Source organism: Homalodisca vitripennis, chromosome 4 (assembly GCF_021130785.1).
Source record: "Homalodisca vitripennis isolate AUS2020 chromosome 4, UT_GWSS_2.1, whole genome shotgun sequence".
NCBI classification, from domain to species: domain Eukaryota; kingdom Metazoa; phylum Arthropoda; class Insecta; order Hemiptera; family Cicadellidae; genus Homalodisca; species Homalodisca vitripennis.
The window spans coordinates 20355766-20382883 of record NC_060210.1 but is presented as its reverse complement, the minus strand read 5'-3'; the positions used below and the strand labels follow the sequence as shown (position 1 = coordinate 20382883).

Here is a 27118-nt window from a genome sequence, read left to right as displayed (position 1 = left end):
CAACAAGTATAAAGAGAGAACTCATCAGGCGACTACACAAATAACTAATAATTTATTTATTTACTCCACACAAAAATATTTACAATATAAATATTTATTTATTTGTTTGTTTATTTGTGAAGTCACCTGATGATGAAACCTTGGTTTCGAAAGGCCTTGTCCAAAAACAAAAAATTGGAATAAATATTGTTTTATTAACATTTAGTACTATGTACTCATCAGTTTTACATTCAGGATATTTCCACTTAGAGTGACAGTCAGATGAAAATTATCCCTCTATTCATAGATCCCCCCAAAATAGCCAGACATTTTCAGACAGTTTAAATTTTTGACAAATTATAAATATAATTATGCTTTTGAAAAGTTTCCAAAAAACCTAATTAAAAAAGTGTTTAGTTTCCATCATTAAGGTAGAAATATATTAAAACAAGTTTTAATTTCCTTCATTAAGGTGGAAATCTGATACATGTCAGACATTTAGTGGGATGTTCTCTTGATCTGCTTGTAGGTGGTGTCATTTTAAAAGGCGGTGCCATTAGCCTTGTCCAATTGCTGTGGTTGCAGGATCACAATAGCACTGATCATGCTGGTATGTCTGACTGCCTGATTCAATCTTTTAATGACATGGGCATGCCAGGATCAAGTGGACTATTGATGTATGCTCTAACACAGACCTGCTCTAACACAGACCACTAGATCCTGCGGGCTTCAGTACTCACAAGGGTGGCATACTGCTTGAAATTAAAAACAAATAAATTGCTGAAAGAATTATAAAATGCAGTACATCGAGCACTGTAATATTATGAAAAACATTTTGTATGACATTCTTAGAAATCTTGTATTTTTCAACATGCAAACTCATTTGGTTATCATTACTGTTTACTTGTTCCACAGTATAATAATAAAAAGTACAATGTCTCAATAAATTTATTGAAATATTGTGTTTCACGAAAGAAAACATGTAGTTATACAATAAATATGTTGTTTTGAATTTCAAGCTTATAAACATTCAAAGTACTAATAATGTAATATGCAATAAATTCTTAAGATAAGTTATACTGGTGGAGATTCTTTCAATTTTATCACTTAAAGACTGCTTAATACTGTTATATTTTATGGTGCTGTTGAATTTTTCTTTGTGTACTTATGAAAGTCTGCATCATCGTAGGAACATAAATGTTCACAATTTTTAGAGGTTACTCTTCACATTAAAACTTCTTGTTCACATTTTATATGGCTTTCTAGGCTTCAAACATGCCCCAAATTCTTGTAGTTAGTACTAGTCTGTCATTATACTTTAAATTCTTGTATTTAGTACTCGTCTGTCATTATACTTCAAATTCTTGTAGTTAGTACTCGTCTGTCATTATACTCCAAATTGTTGTATTTAGTACTCGTCTGTCATTATACTTCAAATTCTTGTAGTTAGTACTCGTCTGTCATTATACTCCAAATTCTTGTAGTTAGTACTCGTCTGTCATTATAGTCCAAATTCTTGTAGTTAGTACTCGTCTGTCATTATAGTCCAAATTCTTGCTGTTAGTACGTGTCTGTCATTATACTTTAAATTCTTGTATTTATTACTTGTCTGTCATTATACTTCAAATTCTTGTATTTAGTACTCGTCTGTCATTATACTCCAAATTCTTGCAGTTAGTACGTGTCTGTAATTGTACTCAAAATTCTTTCTGTTATTGTTCTCCAAATTATTGTAGTTAGTACTTGTCCGTTAGTATACTTCAAATTTTTGTAGTTAGTACTCATCCATTATTGTACTCCAAATTATTGTAGTTAGTACTCGTCCGTTAGTATACTTCAAATTCTTGTAGTTAGTACTCATCCATTATTGTACTCCAAATTTCTTTTGCCAACGCTCTTGTTACTCAGCAATTTATTTTACAGAAAATGTTATTCCAAATTTGCTGTACAACATTTATATTTCACATAATGAGCTTACAAAGGCAATAAAAATCACTAGTTTTTTTCATATGTAACTGTCAGATAATAATTACACTTTTAGATCAATATCATATTAAAATATTGTTATCTTCAAAATGTAAACTTAAAAAATGATAAGGTTCCTTAAAACATTAATGATAAGGTTACCTAAAACATATTTTTAAATTAGATTTCCATGTTATATTTCATCCAAATAAAACCATCCATACAGTACATTCCTTAATTTCAGTTTATGTTAGCCGAAGATAAAATTTATTTTTTAATTCTGAAGAGAAATTAGAAACTAAAATACAGGTGAAAATGTAATACAAATTATTAGAGAAGATTATTTTTACAAAAATAATAATGTTATATTGAAATATTTATAAAGTACATTCTAGAATATAAATTTAAAAGTTTAAGAGTGCAACAACTGCAATTTTCATATAGTGCAATGTTACAAATTTAACTTTTAAATTTAATTTAATTTATTACCATATAAACTTGTGTAAGTTCTCTTATATAAACAACATTATATTATTGAAATCATAATAACTAGGCTATTTCGGGTCTAATAATTATTTATGTTGATGTCTTGAAGCGTCTTCTTAATAATGATCTAACTTCATTTATCTGTCTCCATACATTAATGGAACGCCCTTTGCAGCACTAAATGTGATAAAGATAATGGGATCCCACATAAGAAGAAAGATAACTGTGAACACGGGGGCGTAATATAAAATTTTTGCATCTGTTTTTAAGTTATCTACCTAATAAAAAAAGCTACAATTTGGTAAGAATTTATTTCCAAATTCACCTTCTAAGAAATTTATCTTTTTTAGACTCATAGCTGTGTTTGAAGGAAAAATATATATTCTGTACATCACATTATGCCATACTGTACATATACTGGTGTATTATGCATTTTCTTTAAATATTGTTTTTGTAATTAGAATGAAGTGGTCAAAGTATGTTTTGCTCATTTAAACAAAAACTCACTCTTTAAATGATCAAAATTCTTTAGAACGAATATATAGGGATACTAGGGGATTTAATTTGTTTAGTACTGGTATGGTTACCAATTAATTAGTTACATCAATTAAAAATAAAACACAGAGAAATTAATTATTGGCTTTTGGTGCCACCTTCAGTAATCAATTTAAATAATAAAAAATGTATTTTATTCAATTGAATAATTTGATTCCTGTTCACTAAATACAGTTGTAATATTGATAAAGTTTCATCATTCTGATTTTGTTAAAATACATATTAATACACATTGTTATCGTCTAGATTTAAGGTAATTTTTATATGTAAAAATTAGTCATGTTTATTTAATATTAGTCTTTTTATTCACTGTTTACTTTCTGTACTGTAATCACAGCCCATCTCTTGCTCAGGGCTTGGGTATCTTTCATTTATTTATATGGCACACCACCAATATCTTATCAAATCATAGGAGTGCCAGATTCTAAATATGAAACTTGTTATATTTTATGTAGTAAGTAAGTAAGAGTAAGTGTAACTCTTACAAGAAGTAAGGCATTTGTTCCATCACAAACTTTAATTAATTTTTCCATGAATGTACTGTTTAATGTCCAAGTTTTAGAAATAGTACGGTACTCAGCACATTAATACAGCACGTTTTATTTGTTAAGATACGTTATGGCATGTTGTTATGCCTTCCCTTGGTCATTGGCCTCTTGAAGAGTTACCTGAGCCAAATGGTCTGATCTAAAAAGTTCTTCCTGATGCTTAAAATACATCAGAGCCCTCACTCAATATCTAGGTTCACAATAGATTCAACTGTTAACTATAACAGATTCCAACCCCAAGTTTACTAACAGTTTTCACTATTCTGATAATTAAAACAGGAGATATAAAATTAGTATATTCTAAAAAAATCTTTAATAATTTATTTAATGTGAAGAAATGTTTTGAGTTATTATTTTTTCAACGGTTTATACTTTTTTATATAAATCAGGCAACTTTACATGTTATAGAAAATAAAGGAACAATATGGTTTTATGTTTAGTATTGAGGAAATTAGACAATTTAAAACTAGATTCTTCAATTTCTCATTTCAAAGCATTTACTTATCAATACATTTAATTACAGCTTCCGTACATAGTGCAATACACCATACAGCCTTCAACACATTCACACATTCATTACTATTGAATGGACTAACAAAATGATTCACTTTCCAATGATTTACAGTGTTCAGCTTTTTTATTAATGCTTATAATTGTGGCTGATTTATTCCATAGTAATTAAATCAATTTATAAGATTATTAGCAATATTTTTTTGGGCTCGGATTAAATAATTAATTATTTATACTAATCAATTACTGATTCTTATACATTTCTTATTTATAATTTGAGAGTCTGAAACCTATGGAGAATGTAAGTGATTGTGGAAGCATCAGTATTTAATAAAACGGAATTTAATTCAGAATAAGTTATTTTAAGTTTTTGTGACACCAAAATCCTATAAGGTTGCCAGGTTGTATCTCAAATGTACAGTTGAGGACTGAAAGAACTGGAATAAACCATTCTTATATACCCCTGTATACACATACAAACAAACACGCACATACACATACGCAGAAACATGCGTATAACTTGAGTATCATACATAGTAAAGTGTTCATAATTATATCTACCAGTCTAATACTTGTTGATGATTTTGATGGAATAAACTTGTGATTTGGAGACAATATAAAAGGTCTAACTAAAATGTGAATGCAAGAGTGCCTCCACTGCATCTACACCTGTGCCAATATCAGATGGTTCGCCCTCCTACCGTATATAGTGTCACTGCTCCCTCTGCTACCTTATCCGGCGTCACTGCTCCTCCTCCTACCTTATGCAGCATCACTGCTCCCTTCCTACCGTATGTGGTGTCACTGCTCCACCTCCTACCTTATGCGGCGTCACTCTCCCTTTAAGCCTCCAGTGAATGATTCGGTAAATTTCTGTAGATTATATGCGAAAGATAGAAAGAATTTGTCTTGTCGGATACTCGTGCCGAACATTCAAGAATAAATCATTTTCATTATTCTCTATGTGTATTAGGATATGGTGCCTATGGTTGTGTTTAAATTTCACTGTTAAATTCTTGCTAAGCAAATTTGATCTTGAACAAATAAGTTGATGTGCAATAAAGCATGATCTATTTGAAAATCATTCTAATTTCAAATACCAATACAAAAATGAATTTTCTGGCTGGAATAGAATATAAAATAAAATGCAACATCCTTACAACAAAGTGTAATGGGGGATTTGTATTGCTTAAATATGTGTTTGCTAACAAATAAGGGAAACATGGGTTGTGGGGATGATATAAGTAAAGCTATTTGACATAAACACATTGCAAAATTTGTACTTGTTTAAATTTTATTACTGCACTTAAAAATCCTATCATAGTTTTTTACTTCTATTTATGTCATTAAGTTAGGCCCCAGTAAAACAAACATCCATGTTTAAATGCAATACTGTAACACATGCAGAAAATCAATACTTTGGTGTTTGTTTTTGACGATGGAAGGATTTTTGTGTTACTCATTAGTATCACTGAACTATAGCAAATGACTTGGAAAATTCTGTTTCCTTCATATGCGGAAGGCATTCAAGGCTTTTGGGGCTGCAGCTCGGCAAGAGGGTTATCACTACAAAACAGTTTTTTTTTTAAATTAAGTTTTGTATTAACATGGTATTTGATAATGTCATTGAGTACTGATAGTGGAAAGGCGTCTGTTTCTAGTGAACGAATTATTAGAAAGATCAGTCTCCGGTTCACACAGACTTGTGTAGTGTCCACGGATAATCTTTTTTTATTCTGAAATGGTACATTTGTTACGGTTTAAAAAAACACAATACACAGAAATTGCAATGGCCTATTGTTGTTAATTGATTATAGTCGTTGTGGTTTTATTAATTTATAATTATCACTCAGTGTTGATTGTGATTGACCTCATTGACTGGTTTAATTTACTTGGAAGCTCCAAACTGATGTCATCAGACTAGCGTTTAATTGGCCTGTCTGTCAGTCTAATGGTCAGTTAATTATGTCTAGTGACCGTTCATTATACGCTGCTTGGCCTTGGTGCCATTTTTCATTTTACATATTGTTGCAAAAATTGAATTTGTAGAAAAAATCATGTGTGAAACTCAATTTGTACATAAAACATCTTACTTTATATTTAAATAAATTTATAATCTTCATTAAACTTGATCACATATATAAGTGAGCTATAAGTGGCTTTGATGTATAAGTGAGATCACTTTATCAGTGTCAGATCACTTACATAAAACCTTCTTTGAGTATTGGATTTTGGGTATATTGAGGTAAAATATTTTATTCATGGGATCGTTTTCATACAAATCAACAGCTATGAATAATAAAGTTATGAATATACAGTAAAAAAACAATGCATTTCATGTTTTAGCATGTTCATTTGTTATATACATTAAAAAATCCATATTAGAACAAGTTGTAATAATTTAATACAATTCATAAGAGTATAAGGACTGCAACAAATAACTATCAGAATAAAAATAACTTGTAACTTTTATAATACATCAAAAGTAACTTTCTTTATTTATATTTATATGGACAGATATAAGCAATGACCAAACAAAACTATTTAAAAAAAATTTTGATTTTTATCAGTTACTAACACTGTGTGATTGAGTAAACACAAATAATAGCACATACACTTTTTCATCTTTTACAGTTCAAACTAGTTTGCCATTAATATTAATACTATTAAAAATAGTGATACAGTATTTTGAAAACTCATGACTCAGTTGGTAATTAATAAACAGGTGATGATTGCATCCTAAATGTAATTGACATTTGATATTAGAAATAAAATATTATTTGTGTAAGAAAAAAATGCTGTTACTAATAATAGATAATATATTTAAGCAGCCTAATAGTATGTAGGGATTTTGAGGGGAAAAGTTGAATGTTCCATTAAGATAATAAAATTAATTTTGGGTTTGGAAAATATTTTTTTATTATCAATAAATATTTATAGCTTTTTAAGATAACTTCCCTGAATACAGAAAAAGTAGAAATTTTCTTATCACTCCAAATGAAATGTTAGGTTTTTTTAAATTGGAAATGTAGGTAATTTTGTAATCAGGCCTAAATAAAAACAGCTGAAGATAAAATCAAAAAATTTGTACAGTATGTACACGAGCTTTAGCCTCAGGGAGTGACACATTCTTTATTCAATCATGACGCAAGGAAATTTGATTTTAATAATAAAGTATAGTTTAAGAAAATAAGTTCTAAAACTCACTCAATAAAATTACATTGTGTAATAAAAAAGTGGTATTTCCTTAAATAACTCGAACACAGTGTAAAAATTTCAAATTTTTATATTCACTAGTTTTTATTTGAGCCTGATTTCAAAATGTCTTAATTTCCTTCTTTAGAGAGTTCGTATGTTGGAAAAAGTATTTAATTTTAAATAATATTTTCTGAACACAACGTATTTAAATAATATTTGCACCACCTTAATAGGATATTAACCATCAAAATGTCAGTAGTTTAAAATAATACTGATCTTATTGCAACCACGTCTCAGGAGCCAAGTAACTCTCCTGGGGAACTATTTAATGCGAAATTACTGTAGATCAGCCACCACCTTCTCCCTATCTAAACATAACCAGCTTTGATGAGATGAGTGACTAATAATTTAGATAGATTGGCGACAGTTTCCCAAACAATATAAACTTAGGCCAATATCACTCATGCCACACGTATATCACCTGGTTTCCCAAACAATATAAACTTAAGCCAATATCACTCATGCCACACGTATATCACCTGGTTTCCCAAACAATATAAACTTAAGCCAATATCACTCATGCCACACGTATATCACCTGGTTTCCCAAACAATATAAACTTAAGCCAATATCACTCATGCCACACGTATATCACCTGGTTTCCCAAACAATATAAACTTAAGCCAATATCACTCATGCCACACGTATATCACCTGGTTTCCCAAACAATATAAACTTAGGCCAATATCACTCATGCCACACGTATATCACCTGGTTTCCCAAACAATATAAACTTAGGCCAATATCACTCATGCCACACGTATATCACCTGGTTTCCCAAACAATATAAACTTAAGCCAATATCACTCATGCCACACGTATATCACCTGGTTTCCCAAACAATATAAACTTAGGCCAATATCACTCATGCCACACGTATATCACCTGGTTTCCCAAACAATATAAACTTAGGCCAATATCACTCATGCCACACGTATATCACCTGGTTTCCCAAACAATATAAACTTAGGCCAATATCACTCATGCCACACGTATATCACCTGGTTTCCCAAACAATATAAACTTAGGCCAATATCACTCATGCCACACGTATATCACCTGGTTTCCCAAACAATATAAACTTAAGCCAGTATCACTCATGCCACACGTATATCACCTGGTTTCCCAAACAATATAAACTTAGGCCAATATCACTCATGCCACACGTATATCACCTGGTTTCCCAAACAATATAAACTTAAGCCAGTATCACTCATGCCACACGTATATCACCTGGTTTCCCAAACAATATAAACTTAGGCCAATATCACTCATGCCACACGTATATCACCTGGTTTGCCTCACACAAGAGATACACAATGATTCCTTTCAACATGATCTAGGCTCTTTTTGCTAGTTGCAGTTATATGCACAAAGGAACCTGTCCCAAGTAGCCAAACGCTGATGCACCAAATTCAATCCTGTAGTACTCTGAACATTTTTCAAAATCTGGATTTAGTAAATAATTTTTTACTTTAGTACTGTATAAGTATAAGGCCATATAAATGAGTGATTTATTGGTTATTAAGCCAAGTAAATAAATGAGTTCGTTTGTTAAGTAGGTAATAGTAGTGAAACTACTACTATTGGTATTTTAACAACTGTTATTTTCCAGCAGTAACTTTTTTATCAGCTTGGTGGATGTTCCTTCGTATGATTTTACTGAACTTTCCACAGGATTTCTCAAGGATGAAATGACTTTGAATTTATAAGGTTTGCCATCACCCAGTGGAGTCTTCTTATATCTCTTTCCACCTATTTTTGCAGGACATCTCAAGATCAAAATATGCTATTGCCTTGAAATTTGTTTTGGAGCTTTTATGCATAGGTAGGATCAAGTTTGATTAAGGTGGATATCCATCAATGGGATTTGGCTGAGCATTAGCTAAGGGGGATATCTTCAGAATAAATTAAGATATGTAGACTTGTAATTTTAGATTAACTTTATTTCTACACGGACAAGATTTAGTTTGGTGTTCTTGCATGCCCCTCAGTGGGAAATGGCTGAGCAGTAGTCAAGCCTATTACTAAGAAAAGTATTAATTGTTTTTTGTATGCACAATATCTCGATATTTAAATGAGCTACAGTCTTGAAATTTGGATGAAACTTCTACATACAAATTTCTACATAGAAAAATTGGAGATCGATAATGACGAGTATCTGTTTAGGCTTTGGCTTACCTCTATGGGAATTGCAAAGTCTATTACTCAAGGTTTATCCCTATATTAAATTTATCTATAGGTTTGAAATTTGAATGAAACAATTTCTAAATAGGCAAGATTGAGTTTGATGATGGTGCAAGTCTCTCCATGGGATTTGGCTGTGACAGTGAAGTTTGGAACTGAAGAGGTTATCGAGAATGAACTAAACTGTGGTCTTGATGGAACTGCATTTCCACATGGCAAGATTAATATCCCCTCAGTGCATATCCTTCTCCAGGAGGACAGCAGTTCTTCATACGAAACTTTGAGTACTTGTGGTGATAATTGGGTCAAGGCAGCTTTGCAGACAATGGGATGAACCGTATCCAAGCAAGATGTTGGTGAGATTTAGGTGAAACGTACATAAACCTGATACTTGGACATTTTATATGATTTTTACTCTTTCCTTATTTTCACATTACCATTACATTGTAAAGAAATAATATTTGATAAATAATGTAGATGAAACGTTTTAAAATACAATTCCAAATTCGGTTTATCCTCCAACTTTGAACTAAATTTTTTTGTTTTACAGCAATTTAGAATAAGTAGTTGGGTCATTTAGAGTTGTAAAATAGTTTGGAAAACTTAGAATGTAAACAGTTGTAGTGTAAAAAGCATATAGCACCTTTAGCACATTGTACTGTTCAATTTTCATCATTATTCAGTTGGTACTTTTTGTACCAGTAATGTTTTGTCTGTGTATGTTTAGTTGAAATCACAATTTATACAACAAGGATGTTTGGATTGAATTAATGATAACCATATTTAAGTGTTAGAAATTGGAATGACGGACTTTTCATACCATATATTATCTTTATTGCATTGTATTAGCTAACATGCTGATGAATTTTATTTTGTGCCCAAGGAAGGTTTTACTTTGTATTTGTCAATATTTTGATTGTTGAAAACAATTTCTTAGTATTGTTGTTTTCTTTTTGTGGAAGCAAATGTAGTAAGTGTTGTGTAATTATTTGTTTAGTTGCTGAGTACAGCACGATACTCCACATTGGATTGTTGACCCCTGTAGTGTGGGAATGTAATGTCGCTGAAAGCTATCAGCAAGTGTGCTGAAACAGAATTTTTTAGCTTTGCTCACAATCTGTTGTATAGAAGGAATTTTAGAGTGGGATTGAATGATGATCTTGTTTAATCATGTTCAATTGTTAATCTATATTCTGAGTATATTCTATCTAATTGTAAATTTCTGGATTTTTATTGGTATGATTTAATTCTGTTCATTTATTTTAATTTTAACTAAACAACAGTTAATACAAAACTTATAAAAATGAAACTTTAATTTACTTGTACGAGTAAAACAGTGAATTTATTTTATAATTATTTATATTAAAGTTACCACCAAATTTGTTTAGTAAACAGTTTATTGGATATTGATTTAACATGTAATAATGAAGTTACACAGGGTGATAGAAATAATTGTGAAAGTTGTTTTACTTCATAACTGCAAGAGATATAAAAAGTTAATTAGACACTTTCATAGATTTACTTATAAACAATTTCATGGTTTTTAAATTTGGGTTCTTTTAGCCATTTTTCCAAAATGGTGACCATCTCAAAAATTTTAAATATAAATACAAATGTTGGTGTTGAAATCAGGTATAGAATTCAATTTTAAGACATTTTTATTCTTGTGTTATTTTTTATTCACCGAACCACTTCAAAGCTATTAAGGGTTTGAATGGTGAATCCTTTTTTAGGTAAATGGTTTTATTTATATGAGGTTTGCCATCTATTTTAAATAAAAAAGTATACTAGTGTTCCAAAAATGTAATGGAAACTCCATTGGATATTATTTTGAGCGATTTGGTATTTTTTATTTTTATTATGTTGCCCAAATTTTTAACATCGGTGTTAACTCCAAAATAAAAAAAAGTTTATTGTGATAATTTTAATTTCCTTTTGAAAAATTGTTGACATAACAAAAATGTTTAATCCACCAAATTGTTTATAATGAAAGATTCAGGAAATTGCCTATTTAACTTTTTATAATATCTCTTGAAGTTTTCAAGTAAAACGGCTGGCACACTTATAAAGCACCCTACATAGATTATTTTAAAGTTCAGACATTTTTATCTTATGAGAATTAATATTATTTTTTACTCTGTGTAAAAGTAATATTGTGTAAGATGTGATAACTTATAAAAAAGAAAATGAATCAAGGTTTTGTTTTGAGACGAAGTGATCCCAAGAAAGAGATAGATAATGCAATGATTATTATTGGCAACACTTTCCCATTCATTCAATTTAACAAGGCCATTTCATTGAAAGTTACAGTTTTTAATATCAGCTGTGACTAATCAAAGTCATTGTTTCCCAACCTTAAATTTAGTTAGGATGATTTAGACATTTTACACTTGTATTGGTTGTGTATGGTGAAGTTATATAGTTCATACTATAAAGTTCAAAACAGGTAAATGTTGTAAGTGTATTTTTTGTTTTTTAATAAAAAATATGCTAGTTTACAATGAACATTTCCTGTCAGTGTCTGATGAACATGATTATACAACAGAAAAAGGCTATTTTCAAGAGTGACTAACTGGAAATAAAATGGGATGAAAATGTAAATAGTTTTAATAACAGGACTAAAGTTAATTATTTAAGATCTGTTTTCTATCTTGCATTTATATAATCACTTAAATTATTATTTTTAAAATTACTAGAAATAGATAATGGTATACTGTACTAAAATTGCAAGTAAACATACAATTTTACATGTTAAATTTCCAAAATATAAAGAGTAAAAGTATTTTGAAGATTTATAGGGTACAACCACACAAGTTCATTCATTTACACACACATACCACAGTGTACCCCAAAACCGCAAATCCATGGCAGTCATCTCTTGCAGTAGTATTTCTTCAGTGTGATAGCTATCAAGTATGCTTTAAATATTAACAATATAGGATTTATTGTATGAAGTAGTTCTATGATGTGATACACAGAGCAATTATGAACCACTTAAAATGTTTGCTGTGTGAAACTAGACAAATACTAAAAAATTATTACTCAAGTTCTTGGAAAAAAAATGATACTGTATGTAATGTTAATGTGATTTTACTTTTATCTGATGAGACTTAACTTACTTTGAATGGTTTATAGTAAGGTTGTTTTTGTGTTCGTCTCATCTTACATTATAAACATATTCCAGCATAAAATAATATTGTACACGCTGCAGTTTGCCGCACAATCATGTCACCAGTAAATACACTGCAATTAGTAGTAAAGATACAGAAGTCAATAATTTTATTAGATAAAGTTTAAATTTTAGTGTAAAGAAGTTTCATAGTTTATTTCAAATAGCAAGGACCTAGTATTGATCCCTGAGGAACTCCAAGAATAACAAATCTGTACTGTAAACAAGCTTTGCCTGGGGGTACACACATATCTCTAAAGAAAGATACTTTCCTAATAATAATATTATGAAATAACCAATGAACTAACCATGTCTATTATTCCTGACTTAAGAAAGTTTCTTTTCAAATCAGTATACACATTTGAAATATGTTCAGGGATGCTACAGGTCAGGGAAATCAGGGAAGTCAGGGAAAAGTCAGGGGAAAAAAAACAGGACTGGAAATCAGGGAAAAGTCAGGGAATCCGGTCTCAAGTCAGGGAAAAGTCAGGGAATTTTGACGTTGGTCAGGGAAAAATATAAAATCCCTTTACACAAATAAACTTACTGCTGCCGCGCCGAGTCCAAGCCTGCAGACGACGCGGCGCATGAAGCAGACTTTTTTGCTTTTTTATATTTGCCACCCTGTTAGCCTCAACACCGCTTTTTTCCACCCATTAATTGCCAAAAACCCTGGGGATTGCGTCGAAAAAAGTCAGGGAAAAATGAAAAATTTGGTCTGGAAATCAGGGAAAAGTCTGGGAATTTCATTATTGGACTCCTGTAGCAACCCTGATGTTGTATTATCTAGATTTAAAATAGTCTATGAGCTAGAGGAATGATTTTTGTAGAAAATCAATTGATAACAATATCTTTTTGTCAATTTTATATGATTACAATTTGATAACACAGTATGGTATTCCTGACAACAGAGCGTTTAAAAGTGTCTATTGTATTTGAAGAATACCATCTTCCTTAACTGGAATCCAGTTTCAAAGAAGTCACCATGGAAAACATAACTAAATAGTAATATTACACTGATAGCATTTGAGAAACAGCCTTTCTTGACAACAGAGCCTGTGCGACTAACCCTTGCATGGGAGGAGACCAACTTGCCCAACGATGAGTTCAATTTTAAGGAAATTTCTTTGAAGCACACTAAGTTACATGGTAATGTTGCAGGGACAGAATTTGAGAAGCAGCCTTTTCTGACAACGGAGCCTGTGCGACTGACCCCTGCATGGGAGGAGACCAACTTGCCCAACGATGAGTTCAATTTCAAGGAAATTTCTTTGAAGCACACTAAGCTACATGGTAATGTTGCAGGGAAAGAATTTGAGAAGCAGCCTTTTCTGACAACGGAGCCTGTGCGACTGACCCCTGCATGGGAGGAGACCAACTTGCCCAACGATGAGCTCAATTTCAAGGAAATTTCTTTGAAGCACACTAAGCTACATGGTAATGTTGCAGGGACAGAATTTGAGAAGCAGCCTTTTCTGACAATGGAGCCTGTGCGACTGACTCCTGCATGGGAGGAGACCAACTTGCCCAACGATGAGCTCAATTTCAAGGAAATTTCTTTGAAGCACACTAAGCTACATGGTAATGTTGCAGGGACAGAATTTGAGAAGCAGCCTTTTCTGACAACGGAGCCTGTGCGACTGACTCCTGCATGGGAGGAGACCAACTTGCCCAACGATGAGCTCAATTTCAAGGAAGTCACTATGGAGAATGCACAACTTGAGATGAATCCTCCCCATGACAGGTTGGTATATTGATACAATTTTGAAATACAATCCTATTTTTGTCTACATAATCTTATTTCTTAAGGTACATAATACTTTGAGCAAGTTGCGGCACGGCACACTCCTTACATTACAGAGGCTTTGAAGTTTCGATCCACTTAGTGTATACCAGCAGTGAAGCCGTTAACTATCATATTATACTTTATTTACTGTATCTGCACATATATTAATTTTTGATGGAAAAATAAAACAACAAGGCATTACATTTTTTCATGCAATCTTTGACATACAGGAAATATCAAATATACAGTAGTTAAAAGTTTTTATCGTAGTATTCAATAATTAATAATGTTCAGTTCTAGTATTATTATATTTTATAAATGATCTTACAAATGTCTCATTCACAAAGGAATTTTTACATCAGTTATTCATTATTTTTATACCCTTATTTTAATGATTGAAGTATTCAAATAAAACACTGTTACTTGCAGATTTGCCTAAAATTATCGGTTTATTTTAGAAACGGTTCCTTTGTATAGAACTTATTTCATGTATAAAAATAGAAGTATAAATCAACTATAAGGAGAGCAACCATGAGGATATGTACTGAATAATAAAATCTGAACAATTAAATTCCATCTACGATGAGCCCACTGGAAATTCAACAGTAATAATTGTTTAACACCCAAAGTGCTGACTATATTTACTTGTAATGTTACAAGGTTTTTAGGAGTTTGCAAGCATATATTGGAAGTAAATAAAAAGTACATGCAAATTAACATAGTGTGTGTATATAGCTTTTCTACAAAAACTTCAGATTAATAAATAATAAAGTTACTATTACTTACCGTTCCATGTTGAAATGTTATTAACTGTTTTTGGCAAAAACAATTGTCTTGTTTACTTTTCTCATTTAGCACAGCATAGAACTCCACTAAGCTCACTAAAATAACAATAAAAAAATGTACAAAATAAAGGCAATGTTATTACAAATGAAGAAATGTATACAACTTCCACATTTACTTTTTAGAAAAAAAGCATAGGAACAAAAGGATTGTTGTGCTTGTCTGCTAGAAAGTCCTAAATATCTGGCGAAGTCCAACAATTACTTTAACAGATGAGATTTAAAACGGAAAAAATAAAGATTGATTGAGGATAGATTAATAGTGCCTTTTTCTAATGTATTACTATACAAAACACATTGAGAAATATCATCAATCATGGTCGTTATGTCGTTTGCGGTAAACGTCGATCTGTCCTCTTGTAGTACTATCGGGCGAATTCCTGACATTGTGTTGCGCAATGTCAGCACTTTTAGGGTTATATAAAACAAACAATAGAATTGAAAACAGGCTGTTTATACATGTCACATGTTCTTTCTGAATGTGACAGGAGTTTTATAAATTGCACATTTTACATTAATACACTCAAAATTAGTAAACCAACAGCTTTTTATCTTTATAATCCCAACGTGTTTAATCATAATAATGAATTTTATATTTATTGCATGTACTGTATACAGGGTGTCCCGTAACTCTCTGGACAAAGGTATACCACGTTGTTGCTCAGGTCAAGACAAACATATTTCACCATATGAACATGGGTCTCTGATGCTTAATTTCCCATCTGTCTGTCTGTATGTGTTTTTTTATTAAAAAAATTAATATCTTAAAACTAATAAGTTCAATTACACCAAATTTGGTTCAAATGTTTATGATAACAAGGCCAATTACCGAAAAACTTATCATGAAATTATCTTTAGTATTTTCAAAATGGCGGCCATTAAAACTTTTAAACTTTGAATATCTTAGGAACCAGCAGTTTTCCTCAAGAATTACTTGAATAACTGTTTTAAAAGCATATTATCACAAATTTAATGATACCAGAATTATTTAAGTTGAGTTTTTGAGAAAAACTGCAGTTTTTATGATATTTAGGTTTGAAAGTTTTTATGGCTGCCATTTTGAAAATAATAAAGATAATTTAATGATATTTTTTCAGTAACTGGCCTTGTCATCATAAAAATTTGAGCCAAATTTGGTATAATTATATTTAATGGTTTTTGAGGTATTAATTTTTCAATAATAAACTCATACAGATAGACAGATGGGAAACTAAGCATCAGAGACCCATGTTTATGTGGTGAAATATGTTTGTCTTGACCTGAGCAACAACGTGGTATACCTTTGTCCAGAGAATTATGGGACACCCTGTATATTATAAACTGATATATACAGGTAGGCTAATCTTCCGGAGAATGTTGATATGCAAAAAAGTATTTTATTTTAAGTTTTACAGAACTATGCGTTTTGAAAAATACAGACCCATCATGTGGATTCAGTTATTTGTAGAACATTTATAAGCTTGCTTGCTATAGGAAGAATGGTCAATTTGTTTAGTTTGGATTCACTTTGCATTAATGGATTAATGATTGTATTTAATCTGTATATCAAAAGTATTGGGAACAAACTACAGTTAAGATATTAACAGATTTAGAAATGAATTTGCCATACCTTTACACCATGTAGAAAAGTTAAAAAAAAGTAAAAACAAATTTGAATTGAATTAATACAGATTTATAGATATAATTAATTTAGATATATAAATTAATACAATAACATTCCAAAAATGAAATCTTTTGCTATGGTGTATATAGTTATGTGAGTTTTAAAAATTCATACGATGACAGGTAATATCTATTCAGGCCGTAGCTACAAGTTGTGTAATACATTGATCTTTGACTTTGGATATCAAATTTCAAAGAAATGTGTAATTGAATCTAATTTATAGGAGCAGTCAGGCAAACCATTGCTCATTATTGTGTAAACATTGAGATGTTAACTTCTCATTGCCCACTGAGTTGGTTCCCATTTAGCATATCAGATTACTAATTAGTCTCGCAGCCGTCACGTTGAATGCACAATTATTACAACAATCACAAAAAAAAACCTTATTCGTAACTATTGAATATATTGAGGTTATACCGTAATTACTCGTTAGATTAACTGCATAAATAACCCATGTGACAAGTTTGCTGATTTCATCATAATGCGTTTATTCACGGTTTCCTGCCTAAGTGAGCAGATTCTGTGTGCAAAATTGTTGTGATAGAATTTCATACTGTTTTATTCAAATGTTATATTATGTAAGTGTTTTATTTAAATTATTATTAAATGTAACACAAAGCCCTCAGTTTGATAGACATATTGTCGTTGGAAGAAAAATATGCCAAATAATATTTTTGTTGCAAGCAACTCAATTTTTTTTCCCAAGATCCGACATTTTTAGTGTTAATTGTCATTAAAATATTTGTTGCTGTTAGACTAAGAGATGTATTTCTCAGTTCTTTTGTGCTCTTGAAAACTGTAAAATCCAACACATTTGTGTTAATAGTATTTTTCAACTATGTTTTGTAGTGTAAAGAAAAGTGTAATGAAGTAGTCAAATAGAAGTATTTTCTGGAAAATTTAGGAAATGAAAGGGATAGATTATATTGAACGTTTATCAGTCACTGGCAGACTAATGTACATAGTGTGTTGTAGATAATAGTTATGAACTTTGTTCAGGATATACACATTCATTTAAAAGGCCTTATCACAAGTGATAACATTAGATTATTCTTTCTTTGAAAAGAAATAAGAAGATAAAAATTCTAAATGTGACTCACATTTTCATAAAAATCTATTGCAATTATTTTTAAAAATTTCAGAATGTTTGCATTTTTGTCTTGGCCTCCAGACTCCACAACCACCCTCTGTTAAAATGTTTATATTTTTGTAAAGGCTTATGTAATATGTGATAATTAACATAATTTTTAATTTGTTAAAACTAAACTTGTTATGGAAGGAATACTACATCATGCAGCTTTTTAATTTGTTACCGAACTTGTACAACAAAAAGATTCAAGATGGTGCAATCTGTGTGCTATTGTGCATCAAAGACCAAAGACAGGACTTTTTATGAAACTTGAGCAATTGGAAACAACTTGCAAACGTTAACATTTTTAATATGTCGGTTTTAAAATGGTGGCTGTTCTAGTCCTTTCCCAAGCTTTAAGATGGTGTAATCGATTTTTGGCTTGAAAAATATTTTTATGTTGTCAAAAATATCCTTTTATTTATACAATTAGAGAGAATTATGTTGGTGCCAAAACATTGAAAACAGAAACAATATGAATTTATGATTGTTATTACAAAAGAAAACAAAGTTAAATTAATAACCCTCTAAGATAATTTCTATGAATACAAAATAAATTAAAATATTTAAATTTATATATATGTTAATACAATAGATATAAACAAGTGAGAGATCCAGGTTTGAGTCCTGGTGGAGCATGTACTGATTGTGATTCAATCTTTATTGAAATTAAATTGTATGGTGCTTATGTCAGTTGTCCCAGAAGGAAATTTAAAGTGTTATAGGTTAAATAAATAAAACAAATTTTTAACAATAAAGGTTTATTGTTATTAACAAGTTCAAATGCATTTCTAGTTAGGTTTCTGAGTTTGTCAAGATTTTGCGGTTTCGAAGCATACACAGTCTCCTTTATAATACCCCACAGTGAAATATCATATGGGTTCAGGCCTAGCGAGCGTGCAAGCCAATCAATTGTACCAACCATTCATTAAATGTGTTATTTAAAAAATTTCGAACTTTGATACCAAAATATGCTAGGGCACCACTTTGTTGCCATATGAGCAAATGAATATTGTAAACGGGTTTGTTTATGAGCTCGGGAACTACTACTTCTTGCAGTAACTGTAAGTAACTTTCTGAGTTAACATTTCCTTGAAGAAAATAAGGACCAATCAATGCAGTACTCGAAATACCTCCCCATGCCATAACACCAGGCACATTGAGTTCTGCTTGGATTACGTTATAAGGATTTACATCCGACCAGTACACACAGTTATGCTGATTAACTCATTTATTTAGTTTTATTTGCTTCATCATACCAAAAAATTGATTGCAAGAAATTTGGATCACCCTCTGAGCGGATAATTATTGTCTCACAGAATTTCAATCGCCTATCAGAATTAATTATCCTCGTGAAGCACTTGGAGTAAAGTTGGATGGTATGGCTTAAATTTAATTGCTTTAATATTCTTTGCATGCTTGATATTTCTAGTTCAGTACATGCCTTACAAGTCGATTTACCGGGACTGGCTACAAACGCTTGAGCAACTGTCTGCAGGTTTTTTTCTTTGCAAATTAATCGTGAACGACCACACATTGGGGCATTTAAAACTCTTCCTATGTTTTCATATTTCTTATTTAACTACCACATATAATGCTGACTGGGTATCGTGACATCTGGATATTTACCACTAAATTCTTCAATTATTATAGCCTTCTCCACAACTGAAGGATGTAAACTTCTTTTTGCGTTGTAAACATTTTAAAAACACACACAAACAAATAATATATACAAAGAGCGTCACTTTACACTAGCCACTGGAATAGACAACAATGAACTTACTCCGTGTTTCTGCCAACTTATCACTGTTACCAACCTATTGAAACAAAATATCCCAATTTATGGGGAAACTGACATATGCGCTACCCGGTATATATGCTATATAACGTGAAGTGGAAATAATAACTGTCATAATAAAAGCCCAAACCATTTGAAACTTGGTACAAAAATTGATCTTATAAATGTCTCAACTAAGTTTTTTCCCAGCTTGGTTTCGTTTCAATATGGAAGCTGTTTAAACTTTAAAAACATTCACAACACTGTTGTTTATGAACTAAGAGAATAAAAGTGTCTGCAATGCTTATAACATGTACTAAACAATTTATAATATACAATGTTTTGGTATCAAATGGTTTTTGAGATATAGATTACATGTAAATCATATAAGAATTTTTATCATCAATAACTGGCAATAGGAATACTGAAACAAGTTTAAACTTGAAAAAAGTTCATTGTATAAATTCCTCGATTAAGTTCATTGGCCAGCGTGGTACGCCATTTCCTTACATTATGGTGCCCATTATTTATAAAGGTAGAGAAAAAAATTTAAATGTTTTAGGTTGCATAATTTAGAATATAACATGTCTTAAGATTTTTGTCTTAAATTACTTTGTATTTCAAACTGTTTTCAAGACATCAAGAACATGGAAATTCTATGAGAATAAGTTAGTATTATGTTGTACAAAATCTACTTATTTTTTCTGACTGAGTTAGAATGACTATTGTATATTTTAAAGGTAAATTGTCGTCTGAGGAAAAAAATGTTAAAGTCTCCAATGTATTTCATCAATGTGTGATGAATAGTTTTATGTCAAGTAAGATCATCCAGATGTTCTTTTTCAGACTGAAACTGGTGTACCTGACACTGATGTTGCATGGAATCGGAACGCTGATGCCATGGAACATGTTTATTACTGCCAAGGACGTGAGTAGATACATTCCCCAAGTTAACTTTACACTTTTATATTGATTAATACAGTCTTTAGATGAACTCTTTAGAACGTTTTATTAATTGTTTGAAACCTAAACACCAAGTCTTTTTTGCATGAGTATTTAAATTATATATACATATATATATATATATATATATATATATATATATATATATACAGGGTGTAAATTAAGTCCTTATATGCCTGGATATATTCCAAATGATTGAGATATCGATGTAAAATATTAACCATATTTCATTGATTAGACCTTTAAAATTACATGTCACAAGATAGGGGTTGCAAAAAAAATCCAAAAAAGTAATATAAAAGTCTGGCGAAGATTGTACATTGATATCTAAATCCGTTTGGAATATATCCAGGCATATCAGGACTTAATTTACACCCTTAGATGTAAGGGATTGTTTGCCTATAACTTTTGCTAGTATCGTCATGGAGGTGTTTTAGTCACACATGTCATTGTGTTTCTTTAGAATTTATCTTTCAAATGACATGTCACAAGATAAGTGACATGTTTCCTCCTTTTCCTCTCTTTGAAAAAGGGGGGGAAATATTTTTATCCTCCAAAATTTTAGTAGGTATGTTGAAGATTTTACATTGATATCTCAATCTGTTTGGCATATATTCAGGCATATCACGACTTAATTTACACCCTGTATATATAAATATAGATAGCATTTTTGTTGTAAGATGCAATTCTACTACAATGGTATATAAATGCTTAGCAAACATAACATGTTTTATATTATTAAAACCAATTTTAATTTTTATATAGCCAATTATGTAAAATATAAAATCCTGTGCTTTTTATTAATATTCTTAACTAGACCGATTTTCCAACACAAATAAGGTGAGCAAAAAATTATTACCTGGAGTTCGAGGGCTGACAATAGATTGTCTATTTTTGTTGATGCTTTAGGAAGCTCAATTTTAATTGTTTGTCTTTTTACCAATTTTTGCTTAATTGCACTGACGTGTCTGCTAAAAGAAGTAAAGTATTTTAAATATCTTTTATTTTTCAGTACTTTGTGGAGTACAAGCTGAGTCAAAACTACACAGGGTTGGAATCCGACTATGTGACCAATTTCATGCCTTTTATAGGATTCGCATCTCAAGTGCCCAATTTAATTTTCAACTGGCTCAATATTTTCTTGCAATTAGGGTAAGTTTAGCATGTATTACTTAAATATTAGTTACAAATATTTTTTGGTATATTTACTAACAGTGTACAGTAGTATTCTACAATTTTTCTAGAAATTCTTCCAGGATAATTTAAGTTGTGCCAAGTATTAGATCAAGAAACTACAGGTTAAATTGTTACTAGTTAATTATATTCTAAAACTCAAAGTTAAAGTTTAATGTAATTTCATTTCCAAAAATTAAACTTTATACATAGGTTTAAAAAAAAATTCATTTACGCAATCCAGTTTAAATAATTTATTTTACTTAATTATATTTTTAGTTTTTCTTAATTCAATTTTATAATATTACAGATTTTTAACTACTAAAGCGCTAAATATTTTGGATTTAGTTCAATATGTGTGCATTTAGAGATTAACAAAAAAACTGTTTTTCCTAAAGTTAAATTTGTTTTATATTTTTTTGGAAGAAATAACAAATGAACTAATTTTTTAAAATAATTTTAGCTCTTTCTGCAGTGCACTTTTAATGCCCTCTATGGTTGTAAAACGATGGCCATTCAGTTCTCTGTATTTAAAAAAATAAAAATCAAGTTACACAGAGCCATGTCTGGAGAATATAGAGGCTGGTGCATTGATACAGTATTGTTTTTGGTCAAAAATTCATGAACAAGTAATGAAGTGTGAAAAGGTACAATGTCAAGTTACAAAAGCCATGAATTGTTTTGCCACAAATTAAGTATTTTTGTGGATTGCTTTATGCAAACGTCGTTGAACTTGCAGGTAGTATTTCATATTGACTGTTTGACCTTGTGGAAAGAATTCATGATATGAAGATGTGAAGAACACAGTGAGCATAACCTTCATGGTCGACTGCACTGGTTGAATCTTTTTTTGGTCTTGGTGATCGAGAATGTCTTCATTGGCGATGATTGAGCTTTAGTTTCAATATCATAACCATTAACCCATGTTTCATCACCTGTTATAACACATTTCAGTAATTCTGCATCATCGTTGACTTCATTTAATGACTCCTGAGCAGCTTCCATTCAACAATTTTGGAACAAATTTTGCTGTCACACAATTCATACCCAAGCCATTTGACAAAATTGTCATGGCATAAGCCAATTGATATGCCAACATCATCAGCGACTTCTCTGATTGTAATACAGCAATTTTTTCATAACCATTTCTTCCACTTTTTTCACGTTTTCATTGGTTGTTGATGTGCTGGGGTGCCCGGAGTGTTTATTGACTTCAGTGTCTTTACGAAACATTTATACCACTTGTAAATTATTTTTTTACTCGTAGCAGTCTCACCATAGGTATTTGTTTACATTTTCTACACTTATTTCATTTTTAACACAAAATTTGATACAAATTCTTTGATCAATTTTTGTTGACAGACGATAATCACTGAGGTCATAAAACACGACTAAGCTTAGTATCTGCCTCTGAAAAAGTGAATACTAATGAAAATTCTATTATACTTCAGGAGCATAATACCTATATAATAAAAAACATTTGACAATCAAATTCTCCAAACCCGCAAAACTTAAAAATTCCTTATTGTTTTGAACACACCTTGTATGTGATACTGAGGAAACATAACTGCTCACATTGTCTGAGCCTTGCTGTTGGAAGTTATTGTGTTTGTGGTTACTGTGATACTTGCACAAGATGTAATGAGAGGAATGTATTTGTGTTTTACAGAGGAAACCTAACGACTTACATCGTTTGAGCCTTGCTGTTGGAAGTTATTGTGTTTGTGGTTACTGTGATACTTGCACAAGATGTAATGAGATGGCCGATGCACAAAAAAAATCAAGATGGCCGACCATCTACAGTCACAGTGAAATTAACTCTAAGAAAAGTGTGTATTTAAGTGGTAATAATCCAACAAAATATTATTTACTTGTGCACAATACTTACCTTGGATCACATGTAAGTTAATAAGCTAACATTCCTTCATGAAGGCTTTAAAACACTATCAAGAAACTAAAGTTTAATATTGAACTCTAACAAAGCAAGTAAATGATTAAGATCAAGTCTTTAAAAATTCAATAACTTTACTCCACACAACTATATTAATCACTCTAATACTATTTATATAAAAAAATCCTCTCTGCAAAAAAATATAAGTATGTTAAAAAGTATTTAATTGAAACAATTGTAGTGAAGAACAGCTCTATCATTGAGCGACCTACTTAGCAAGACAAACATCAATCACCCAACTCAGCAACAACTGGCACTTCTGCAATGTCAACAACACTGACCTCAGGTAATGCTGACAGAAACACTCATGTAAACACTCTCAGTAGGGCACTGATCTAGCATCTGACAGACTACTGAAAACTCAGAATTTTTTTTAATACATCTGACATTGTTGTATATCATCATTAATATACAGCCAACCCACAAACACTCATTGAAATTTAACAAGAGGAGACTGACAAACCTCTATATAAAAAACAGTTCCCATTGCAATTTATGACTTAAAAAAATAACAAATTTTAACACAGAGGAGCCTGCCAAACCTCGTAATAAAAAACAGTAAATTTCAAACCTCTGACACTAAAATACCATAACACAGAGGAGCCTGCCAAACCTCGTAATAAAAAACAGTCCATAACAACACAGAGAAGTCTGCTAAATTTCGCTATAAAAAAAGTGTTTCTTTACCCTGGGCATACATACATTTTAAAAACAAAAAAATCCTCAGATTTACTACACAGAAACCGGAACAAACTCAACAAAATGTCAAAATATCCTTGCGGAATCTGTGATATTGGTGTTAAATACCAAGGCATTCAATGCACCAGAACCTGTGAAAGGTGGTTTCATGCAAAGTGTCTTGCATGGAGTTCTAAAAAGTTCAAAAACCTCACAGACAATGACATAAACACCTGGTCTTGTGACAGCTGCAAACCAAATGACAATGCTGTAAATATTGAAAACCTAAAATCAAAGATCCAAGATTTGTCATCAAGGGAGAATTTCGACCCAGATGAATCTCTGACTCTAGCTGCGGAATTAGGTAATGCGTTATTATCAGAAAATAATAACCTTAAACAACAAATTCATGAAATTAAACTTGAAAAATCCCAACACGAACTTGCATTAGAAGACAAACTTAACCTGGCAGAAGAGATTATAAATGACCTCAAAGGTAAAAACCAAAATCTACACCATGAAATAAAATCTCTGCAGAACAAACTTGAAATTGAACGAGTACTGAGGGAAGAATTCATTAAACAAGTAGAGACCGAAAGTAACAGCCAAACGAGACGGATAAAAGATATGTCATCCCTGAACACTGCCTTAAAAAACAAAATAAAAAATATAGAGGCAGTAAAAACTGCAATAAACACTGAATTAGACGACCTCAAGCTAAAAAACACAGCCCAAAAAGAAAAAATTGATCTCTTAAGCCACACCCTTGAAAGGGCAAAACAAGAAACCAATAACCTCAAGCATAAGCTGTTGGAATATGATGACACAATTAAACTGTACATAAAAAAAGTTCTAGAGAACCTCGAACCTCATCCAGCTCCTGACTACCTACCATCGCCTAAACCGCAATTGCCTGGACCAACACCAACATCATGCACCTCAGAGAACCTGACAGAAACAACTAAGCAACACCATACACAGGAGAGCAAAATCAACCAGCCACTTAACAATCCCCAAGTTCACAAAACACCCGCAACTTATTTCACAGGAAATTCCACAGACCTCAAAACTTCAAAAAACCTCTTGTCCAGAGGGAGGAAACCTCCAGTTAGATGGCGAAAAAACATCTTTAGTATCTCTCTCCAAGTTGCAAAGAACCAGAAGAACAAGGTTGCACATGCAGTAGGCAATGAACCACAGTCTGCCCCAGCAAAACCACACCATGAAAAAAACATAAATCTTGATAAAAAAGAGCTCAACGGAATATTCAAGGTTGCGAAAACCCCCCCGCACACTGCCACAAAACTCGGACCATCCGAAACAATTCAAGAATTCTTTGATAAAAATGCTAGGCGCATAAACTCTACAACTTTAGAGGAAACCAAACTCATAAAAACTGCAGAACACCAAACACAAGACATTTTTTTAGAAATGAACTCAAAGGGAAAGGCCAAAGAAAAACAAACAAACTCAAGCACAGATTAACAATACTTCACCAAAACGTCCAAGAAGTCTCTAATAAAATTAACAGATTAATTCATTTTATAGAGTCTACAAACCCAAAACCAAATGTCGTAATCCTCAGTGAACATGGACTTAAACCACATCAAATTGAAAATGTTGAATTAATACCGGGATACTGCCTCAAAGCACATTATAGCAGGGAACATCACAGAAAGGGAGGCGTGGCAATATTGGTGGAAGAACACCTAGTAAAGGATACAGAAAAGATAGAAACAACGTTGTATTGTCAAGAACTGCTCTGTGAAATGGCTATGATACAAATAACCCTAAAAAAAACATGCCTTAACATCATGGGCATATACAGGCCACCTGATGCAGACGTTGCCGAGGCACTAAACAAACTCTCAATTGCCATTGAAGAAACCAAAATAGAGAACTCTCCCTTAATCATTATGGGAGACATAAACATAGATATCCTCAACCCAGACAGGAAAACCATTAAACTAAATGAAACACTTGCTTTGCACAACATCCGCAGATTAAATCTACCAGCTACAAGGATAACTCAACATTCAAGAACATCAATCGATTGTATTTGCACCAATATCCCTGATGATGAAACTACAAAAAGCATAGTAATAGAGGGAAGAATCTCTGATCACACCGCACAACTCCACACACTCTACACAGAAACACCAGCTCAAAAACCAACCATGGTGTGTAGAGCCCTCAGAGAAGAAAATTTAAACCAACTGAAACTCCTTCTTTCAAATGAATCATGGGAGAACCTGACTGAAGCCTCAACGGTCGAAGAGGCATACAACATTTTCAATAAAACCTTAACACAGGCTCTAAACACTGCATGTCCTAAAAAGAAAATTAGACCTAAAAAAAAGTACAAGCCAAAGCACTTTATTGATGAAGAAGCAATCAGGCTCAAAAGAGACTATTTAACATCTCAAAGTCGATTTGAAGTGACAGGAAATCAAAATGATAAAGCAGAGGCAAACTTAAAGAAAAAGAGCTACGATCAAA

At 31.6% G+C, this 27118-nt stretch overlaps 1 protein-coding gene across 1 annotated transcript in view; it reads left to right on the top strand.

Annotated features, from left to right (window-relative positions):
* LOC124359017 (equilibrative nucleoside transporter 1) overlaps positions 1 to 27118 on the top strand; it is a 94502-nt gene that overhangs the window by 36322 nt on the left and 31062 nt on the right. The window contains exons 3-5 of the mRNA XM_046811356.1: positions 14251 to 14401; positions 20701 to 20782; positions 21830 to 21969. Of these exons, the coding sequence (XP_046667312.1) occupies positions 14251 to 14401; positions 20701 to 20782; positions 21830 to 21969 (373 nt within the window). The remainder of the gene's footprint in view (positions 1 to 14250; positions 14402 to 20700; positions 20783 to 21829; positions 21970 to 27118) is intronic.